We start from the raw sequence: 10,181 nt of genomic DNA, 5'->3' as shown, positions 1-10,181 counted from the left end.
TATAGTTTAAGAGTATGGGGGGAAAGAAAGAGTCCTCACTGAATAGCTGTCATCTTGTGTACATGGGTCTGGTGAAAGGAAATGGCGATAAGATTCATAAGATTCAATAGTGCATATCTGTTATCATGACTAATCGCGACTATCACAATTGTAAAGGTAGAAGTTTTGTAACAAAAACAGGGGAGTGGTTAATCTTACAGTACAGAAACAGAGGACCCTAGGACCATTAAGAGAGGAACGCACAAGCAGAATGTGGGACCTTATCCATAGAAGCAGCAGCACCAGAGATGGAGGCAGAGATGGGGGCATGGCTGAGGACTCTAGATTCATGGAACTAAGAAGAGAAGGACTAAGAGCTGGTGGCCAGGAGGCAGACTTGCAGAATGTGCCTTTGGAGATGTAAATTATTATATACGCCTGAGTGGTTTTTTTTTTGGTTGTTTTTTAAAAAGCTAAAGTGGACAGAGAGAAATACTGTTAACTGATAGTGCATGGAGGGGATTATAATAAATGTAATGAAACCAGGTTTCATTTGTTGAATGTAAAACTGATGATATGCCCTGTAAACTTTCACTAAATCTACAATAAAAATCTTAAGAATACAGGTACCGATGATAATCTCTAAAGATAAAAAATAAGCAAACCTACTGCATTCATGAAATCATCGTTCTTGAAGAGTATTCTCAGCAAGTGGCCCAGCATACACTCTGGATCAGCTCGACCTACCAAAAGAAGAGAGGAGGAACAAAGAAATGAGTAAGTCATCCTTGTCAAGCAACTAACACCTCTGGCGAGAGACTTTGGTTATTTTAATTACTATTAAAATACTAGCAAAAATAAGCAGGATTTCATAAGCATTTTTTAACAATAAAAGTTACAATATAAGAACTACTCTAACTTCCCCATCACACAGCATATAGCCTATATAGGGATGCTGAGTTAAATGAGGAGCCAAACCCAGACTAGCATCACTGAGGGTCTACAAGATCTACAAAAGAATCATAAAGGAGCACAAAAAAAAGAAAACCCTTGATGTCCCAGTCAAATAGAGAAAGGCAGGAAACATGTTTCCTCCCTTCTATGGGTGGCCTGGAAAAAAAAAGCCCCATGACCAATCTCTCCTTCAGTCACAAAGATGCATCTTCTACCTTGCAGTGAGATTCCAAGTTGGGAGAAAATCTCATTAAGCAATAGCCAACCCAGAAGATACAGTAAAGTTTGCCATCTCAATTCTTAGGCTTCTGGGGAAAGAAAGGAGACCAAGGACCCAAGATCTACTCATATAGTAAAACGAATGGTTAATGATAAAATTATTTGCTTGATACCACCCATCTTATTGAATTTCCTTTCAGAACATTGTTACTGTTAAAGTGCCACAGAGTCGATTCCAACTCATAACAACCCTGCATAGGGTTTCCAAGGAATGACTAGTAGGTTTGAACCACTGACTTTGCGGTTACTGTCCAATGCTTACCCTACAATGCTTATCCTACCAGGACACCTTCAGAGCATTGGAGTGGAATTTAGTCAAAGGATATAATTTAGGGGGGAAAAAAAACAAAATATGAGCTGCTGATAGTTTTAACTATACTTCTGTTGTTGTTTGTAAGTACTGTTGAGTCGGTTCCGACTCATTACGACCCGGTATAGGGATTCTGAAGAGTGGTTGATGAGCTTGAACCAACCAACCTTGAGGTTCAAACCGACTTCACAATCCAGCGCATTAACCCACAGTGCCACACCAGGACTCAGTCAACCACACTTTGTTGTTGTTAAGTGCCATCAAGTCGGTTCCAACTCACAGTGACCCTCTAGAGGGTTTCTGAGCAGCAGCTGGCGAGTTTGAATGACCGACCTTGAGGTCAAGTACTTAACCTATGGCACCACACCAGGACTCCAACCACACTTTGTTGTTGTTATTTAGTGCCGTAGAGTCGATTCCAACCCATAGCGACCCTGTATAGGGTTTCCAAGGAGCAGCTGACGACCTTGCAGTTCAAACGGCTTTGCAGTCAGGCGCATTAACCCACAGCACCTTTAGTGTGTGCTAAAATAACCAACACTGACAAGAAAAGTGAAAGGAATGATACCATAAAAACAAACCAGGACCTTAGATTATCTCCCTCTTTTCATAAATGATTAAACTGTGGCCTTATTTTACTAATAGACAGTATGCCAATGGCAAATACTGTTTAACATAAAAAGGTAAAAAAAAAAAGTTTTAAAATTTCTACTGGAAAAAAAGAAAAGGGCACATGATTCTCTACCTCTCCCTTCTTCCTAGTTTTCATTTTATGCTTTCCAAGGCAACGTCACTAAGCGTACACTAAGCATACCTTTTAATTCTTCACGGATTCTGCATTAAACTTAATTTTTTTATTTCAGGTTCACTTTTGTACTTCTTCATGTTCTGATTGCCCTTACTGTAGAGGTGGGTTAAATAGGTAAATATTCCTCTGAAGTCACAAATAGGAATGTCTAGGACAAAAGCAGCAGCTAACATCACATACACTATTAAACACTCAACTTGAAATGTTTAGCTTACTTAAATTTGAGAACGAAAGTCCAAGAATTAGAATGAAACCCGGAACATTCAGGTTGAGTATACGATGTTCTTATTTTTATAACACCCACGTATTCTACTGGCACAAAAAATTTCAGAGTCCTCTCTCCACAAAGGACTCCTTTTTAGCTATAGAGTTATTGTGGTCCTATATATGACTTAAACTCTGACCTTGGTAATCTACTTTAAAAGAGAACATAAAATGGCAAAGTCTCAACTAGTCCTGTATTATGTCATATTCCATACCTAATAAGGTTAGGGTTTCATGGCTCTTATTAAATTAACTCACACACACAGAAAAAAAATTAACACAAGATAGCATATGTTAGCTGTCGAAACATCCAGAAGTGTTTTTACTATTGTAAATTCTAAGGAGCAACTCAATCACTAAAAGCAAGACACTTAATGTAGTCTCAATGAAATTTTTTCATTAGTAAAATAAGGGCAATTAGCATTGTTAGAACGATGAAAGCAAAGAGGAAAACTCCTTTATGCTTTAAAAAGTCATAAAGGGAGAACATTTTTCTCTTTTCTAGTCGTTGTATTTTAAATTATACCACTGAGTCAACTTAGGGTTTCTTTTTTTATATCAACTGACATTAGGTTGATTCCAACCAACTAAGTAGTATACCTAATAAATTTAATAATTTAAGTTAGATCTGCTCTATCTGATATGAAAATATTTCAAAATTTCCATTATTTTTTCTAATTGCCCCTGTGTTGGACAATATTTAAAAAACAAAAACAAAAAAAAAAACACATAGATCAAAGTTTCAGAGAACACAGGTCTTACCAGGATGTCGATCATCAAATGGATCTGGATCTCCCTTACGATATTCTTCAGTTTCTTTTTCAATCAATTCAGACATCCTAGCACAAAGGGAAAAAAGGGTCAACTCTGGACAAGCATACAAAAAAATGTACCAACACCTACCACAATCAATATAAAGTGTACAATAAAAATAAAATAGAGCGTTAAATGTATTTTCCTGATAAAGAACTAAGTATCATCTGGAGTCATGGTGTGGTGCTGTAGGATATGCAATGGACTACAAGGTGAGTGGTTCAAACTCACCAGCTGCTCCTTGGAAACCCTATACAAGGTTGCTGGGAGTCAGAACTGAGCCAACAGCACTTAACAACAAGAAGCATCATCTAGTAAAATGATTCCATTCCCATCCCATTCTCATCAGTATTTCCCTGCCTCAAAAAAACAGCATTAATACCCCCTCTCCAGACTCAAGCCCAAAATCTAGGAGTTATTAAAATCTCCCTTTTCTCCTCACCTTCCCCCCACCCCAACATTTTCTATTAGTTCTACCTATAAACACATTTAAACTCATATCACTTCTTGATTATTCCTACCCTTCTTAGGACTAACATAACCAACTATCTGGACTACTGATTTCCCTGCTTCTTGCTTCGTGCTTGACCTGACACAATTAATTGTCCAACTTCTAATGATTTATCAAAATAACCTGAATTAAATTCAAGTACTACTATGATCTACAAGGTCATAATAATTTGGCTTCTGGCTGCTTTGCTGACTTCTTTAATCCCTCCACTCATCCTTCATTAAACTCCATCATAGCCTTCTCTGCTATTCAAATAGCCCAAGTGCACCCCGGCTTCAGAGCCTAGCCTGTAGCATTCTCCCCAGTGAGGCTTTCTCCTTCCAAGTCACTCTGGCTTCTTATACTAGTTATTCTTTCTATACATGAGGTATACTTTCTGGCATAGAGGGTTGGATGTTTTGGTGGTTTTCTTCAGAGTACTTACCAATATCTGAAATTACTGTATTAATTTGCTTACGTGTTCACTTCTCTCCCATTGACCCCACTGGAAAATAAGCTCCATGAGATCAAGGACCTTGTCTGTCATGTTTATGGATAAGACCTAGCACCTAGTAAAGCTTCTTACATTTAGAAAATGCTCAATAAAGAGGCCGAATAAGTAATAAAACAGGTTCACCAAAATTGTAACGGTATTCTTGACATTTCCTCTTAATACAGAAATACTGAAACAATAAATACAAACACACCAACAAAAAAACTTTTTTTTCTGCCTTCTTTAGAGACAACACACCCAACACAGAACACTTAACAATCAAGGGTCAAAGCAGTAACGATGGCAAAAATCAAACCTAACAAGAAAAAAAGAGAAACACATCAAAACCCAACAAATAACCCTCTATGTCAGAAAGAGTGCCGCAAAGAGTGCCCAAAATAGAAAGAAAGTAGCAATCTATACTAAGTATGAAATTTGTTTTGTCCCCCTTCATAAGGAATCATCTGTTTGACAAAGCATACTGATAAAATGGCAAAGGTGGAAATAAAGAAAACACTGTATTCAATCTTTAATAAACTGAGGAAGAATAACATTTTTCCTAGTATAAAAAGTGCCATATATTATTGTTGTTAATGTTAGCTGATTCTGATTCCTGGAGACCCCAAATGTATAAAGTAGAACTGTGCTCCATAGGGTTTTGGTTTTTTAAACTTTTTATTGTGAATTAAGTGAAGATCAACTTTATATTCAACAAACCATACACATTGCTACATTCCATGGCTGCAATCCCGTGCACCAACAGCATTTACCTCGACTCTATTCACTTAACTATTGCATTCCACCTTGTCTCCCGCTACCTTCATTTTTCCTGTTAACCTCTTGTATATTGCCTGCCCTGTCATCCATGTTAACATGTGTCTACCCTGTAGCCCATGAATAATTTTCCCTCCCCCAGCTCCCCTATAACCTGTTTCTTTTACCAGGAAAAACTTTTTTTTTTTTTTTTTAACTTTTTACACTGGTCTCACACAAGGTTTGTCCTTTGGTGACTCACTAATTTCACTCAGTATAATGTCCTCCAAGTTCAACCATGTTGAGAGGTGTTTCGCAGATTCATTCTTCTTCTTCATTATTTTCAGTATTCCATTGTGTGTATGTACCAAAGTTTGTTTACCCATTCTTCTGTTGATGGCTTTTAGGCTGTCTCCATTTTTTGATATGTCTTTTGTAGGCAGCACATTGAAGGATTCTGTTTTCTTACCCATTCTGCTCTTTATGTCTCTTGACTGGTACATATAATCCACTTACATTAAGTGTAATTAGCAGTAGGCCTTAATTGATTATTGTCTTTTTTTTTCTTTATGGTGCTAGCTGCTGGATTTTTTTGTTGCATAATTTTCTACGCTGATTTCTTTGTTTATGGGTTTCTTGTCATTCTCATTTCTGTTATATTAATGTTTACTAAATTTTTCTGGTTTTCCTCTTTTTTTATTCTTATGTGCAGGTCTATTCTTTTTCTTTGAGGTTAGCGTGTAATTTGGTCATTTTTTCCCTGCTTAAAAGTACTTGAAATCTACTTGACTTACTTGCCATTTGGTAGTTCTGTATCTACACTATTCCCTCTTTTTGCTTTGTAGTTGATTTCATTATATACTGATGTCTCGGTTCTGTATTTTCAGTTTTGTAGGTGTGTTTTACTTGAAATCCTTCTATATCTGGATTGAGTTCTGGGTGGTGTTGTCATTGATGGTAATCTCAGGTTGTTGTCTGCTGTTGATTCTCAGTCCAAAGAATGCCATTTAGCATTTTTCATAAGGTTGGTCTGGTCCTTATAAATTCCTTTAATTTCTGTTAATCAGGAAATGTCCTAATTTCACCACTGTATTTGAGGGACAGCTTTGCTGGGTATATAATTCTTGGTTGGCAATTTTTCTTTCAGATTTTTTTATGTCATCTGATTGCCTTCTTGCCTGCATGGTTTCTGCTGAGAAATCAGAGCTTAGTCTTACTGATTCTCCTTTGTAGGTAACTTTTCCATTTTTCCTGAGCTGCTCTCAGGAATTTTTCCTTGTCTTTGATTTTGGAAAGTTTGATTACAACATGTCTTAGTGATTTTCTTTTGAGATATATCCCTTTGGGGTTCCTTCAGCTTCTTGGATGCTTACCTTCTTATCTTTGATGCTTATCTTCTTTCAACAACTCTTCCACAATATTATCTGTGCTTGTCTCTTTTCTCTGGAATTCTAATCATCCATAAGCTGTATGTCTTCATGGTGTCCCACATGACTCTTAGGCTTTCTTCAGACTTTTTCATTCTTTTTTCTGATTGTTCTTCTGGCACAACAGTATTGATTTATCTTCAAGATCACTAATGCGGGCTTCCACTGCTTCATATCTCCTACTTTGCCTTTTTAATGTACCTTCCACTTCTGAGACCGTAGTGTTACTCTGTCGTATTTCTAAGTGCAGGATTTGTATTGCCTCAAATCTTGCATTTATTTTGTCTGTTTGTTCGTGTAGTGTTTTCTGAATAATTCTAAAAGTTTTTATTCTGTTTTACTTGATCTTTCTATCAATCCTTTCAAGGTACCTTATTATAATTCTCTTGAATTCTTTTTCAGTTAATTCTATTACTTTAATTCCTCAGAAATGCATTCTGACTATGCGTCTGGGTCATTTGTTTAAGTCATTCTCTTGTTTTTTTATGTAAGCTATAATTGTCTGTTGTATCCAGGGTACTATGAGGTTGTCGTATTTGTAAAAATAAACAATGCAGTTATTGGACCTGGAAGAAGAACTATCTGGTGGGTTCCTGCAATTCAAGGAGCTTATGAGGAGGTTGTTGAAGGGATGTGACAGCAGAGTTCCTGGCCCTATATGAAGTTCCTATTGGCTTCAATGTTATCTATGTTCCTAGCACTGAACCTGGAGTAGTTTGTGGGGGCCCTTGATGGAGCTGGTTTCAGTGTCTATTAGAACCACAAGGCAGCTGGGGGAAGGATGGCTGGCTAAATGTTAGTCTGGTGACTCAGTGGTTTTTGTAGGTCTGAAGCTGAGCCCACATGAATCTATGCTTCAAAGCTATACACCAATACAGTAAATAAGGTTAGAGGGTTAATGCCTGATCTTTGCCTTATAGGCACTGGCCTTGGACTGGTGATTCTCTTCTTTCCCAAATGTGAAGCCAGAAGAAATCAGGCATCTTTGCAATTAGTAATCCAATACTTAAAATAGGTGCTACCCACCAAGGAGCAACTGGTGAGTTTGAACTGCCAACCTGTGGTTCAAACCAACTTTGCAGTCCAGAGCATTAACCCGCAGCGCCACACCAGAATTCCCTACAGACTCCCTATATCAGATATCAATACTTAAAAAGTAAACTTAAAAAAAAAAAAAAATGTGTGTAGGGAGTTAGAAGAAAAAACTGATCCAGGAGTCTCTTCCAAAGCAAACCTGGCCATCCCTGGGCTGCTTCTCAATAAGAAAAACAGACCAACGGATTTGAGAGAAGGGGAGAAAAGGAAGGTTTGGGTCAGATCACAATGACACAGTGGGAAAATCATTCTATTTCTCAGTTAGCTTTGAAGGCAAAAGTCCATTGTTGTTGTTAAGTGCCGTTGAGTCAGTTCTGATCCATAAAGACCCTGTAGAGGGTTTCCGAGGAGGTTCTGGTGAGCTTGAACCACCGACTTTGTAGTTCAAATGGCTTTGCAGTCTAGGCATTAACCCACAGCACCACACCAGGACTCCAAGAGTCCATTAGGTGGCACTAAAGAATTGTTCATATTTTCTTGTGGTTTTTCTTTCTCTCTTTGTTTCTTCTTGTTTGCCTAGCTTTATATTTTTTTTTTCCCCTGGGGGTTGTATGATGTTTGACTTTGGTGTTCAGTATTGAATTTTGGCCTTGCTTCCATTTTGTGGGAGAATTTCTTTTCATGACTCACCTGATACGAGACAGCAACTGTGGCCATACAGCCATCCTACAATTGTACCCTGTAAAACCTTACCAATGGGGCAACAGCTAATACCAGCTGCTTTCCAACAGAGCAGTGTCTACAATCAACACCTGCTAACTAAGAACACCCTGAAGGGAGCTGTAAGAGCAATGAACAGAGAAGCCCATCTCCTGGTAACACCTACAAGGAGGCAACTGGAGTATGCTTAGTTATCATCTAATTAATGCAAATACACCACCACCACAACGCCTAAAAAGCAGCAGAAATTTTCTGCTTACATGCATAAACAAGACAGAGTAGCTCAAACGAACAATCAAGAAGAGCTAGGAATGACATTGGAGAGTGAAGAGGTTTTAGAATTTTCTGAAAGGGAATTTAGAAGAATGATACTGAGGTGTATCCAAATGTTCCACTGAAAGCTAGAAGAAAATAAGGAAGAAGTCAGAAAAGCTCTACAGGAACAATCAAAATAGATACAGCAACAGAGTCAATACAAAACCTGCAAAAGATGTCCAGATGATTAAGTCTAAAACATCAGAAATGAACAGCACACCGTAAGGACAAAGGAGAAGAAATGAAGGAATTTCCACTGCCAGAATCAACAACCTTGAAGCTAAATCTCTCAACACTGCTAAGCTAGAAGAACAAGCACAAAAAATCATGAAAATGCTGAAGAAAGCTTAAGATTCATGTGGAACAACACAAAGAGGAGTAACCTGAAGACGACTGGAATTCCAGAGCAGGAAGAGACAAAGCAAATCACAGAAAAGAGCATCAAAGATATATTAGAAGACAGTTTCCCTAACAACTTGAAAGATAAGAAGGTAAGCATTCAAAAAGCTGATAGAACCCCATGCAGGACAGACTACAAAAGAAAATCACCACACCATATCATAATCAAATTCTCCAAATCAAAGACAAGGAGTGAATCCTGAAAGCAGCTAGGAAAAAAGTTAGGGTAACCTAACAAAGGAAAGCCAGTAAGATTAAGTTTTGATTTCTCAGCAGAAACCATGCAATCAAGACAACAATGGAGAGACATATACAAAACTATGAAAGAAAAAACACTGTTAACCAAGAATCATATATCGTGCAAAGCTCTGACAGCAAAATCGTAATATTTCAGGATAAACAAAAATTAAGCCAATGCTCCAAAACACACTAAAGGGAGTTCTTTGGACTGAGAACCAACAAGAACAGAAAACAACCAAAGACTGACATATGTGGCAACACTACCCAGAACTCAGTCCAGAGATGGAAGAGTCCATAACAGAACAAAACTACAAGAATAAAATTAGAAGTGGGAGGTCAGGCTGTGATCAGGACAACTAAAAATGAAAGAGAGAAAAGTAACTAAAAGAGATTCAGGTGGTGAGGAGGTCAGTTAGATCTCAGAATAAAATAGATTTTCATAAAACAAAGAACTTAATAAAATACAGGCTAAACTCAGATAAACTTAACACTTCTCCACATCAACTCAAAAAAAGCAAAGTTCAAGAAAATTATGGAAACATTAAAACTATGAAGAAATTGACAAGCACACATACAAAAAAAATGAACGCAGCACAGGAAAGCATACACAACAAACAAGCTAGCAGTACCACAAAAAACAAACAGCATGTGTGGTGCTGTGGGTGAATGAGCTGGACTGCAAAGTATTTGATCCACAAGGTTGGTGGTTCATCAGCCACTCCTCCGAAACACTATTGCTGTTGTTATTAGGTGCCATCGATTTGGTACCAACCCACAGCGACCTTATGCACAGTGGAACAAAACACAGCCCAATACTGGGTCAACCTCACTATTGTTACCACGCTTGAGTCCATGGATGCTGCCACTTGGCCAATTCATCTCATTGGGGTCTTCCTCTTTTT

At 37.9% G+C, this 10,181-nt stretch overlaps 1 protein-coding gene across 2 annotated transcripts in view; it reads right to left on the bottom strand.

Annotated features, from left to right (window-relative positions):
* Window positions 1-10,181, bottom strand: part of VPRBP (Vpr (HIV-1) binding protein) — a 123,486-nt gene that overhangs the window by 69,997 nt on the left and 43,308 nt on the right. Inside the window, exons 3-4 of one of the 2 annotated variants that reach the window (XM_006873556.1) lie at window positions 3,357-3,433; window positions 652-722 (exon numbers count right to left, since the gene is read on the bottom strand). In XM_006873556.1, the coding sequence (XP_006873618.1) occupies window positions 652-722; window positions 3,357-3,433 (148 nt within the window). Of the gene's footprint in view, window positions 1-648; window positions 723-3,356; window positions 3,434-10,181 lie in introns of both variants that reach the window. The other variant, XM_006873555.1, reaches the window with a different exon arrangement.

This window comes from Chrysochloris asiatica, unplaced genomic scaffold (genome assembly GCF_000296735.1).
Source record: "Chrysochloris asiatica unplaced genomic scaffold, ChrAsi1.0 scaffold00246, whole genome shotgun sequence".
NCBI classification, from domain to species: Eukaryota; Metazoa; Chordata; class Mammalia; order Afrosoricida; family Chrysochloridae; genus Chrysochloris; species Chrysochloris asiatica.
The sequence above is the reverse complement of the archived record's forward strand: the minus strand, read 5'-3'. Positions and strand labels throughout refer to the sequence as shown.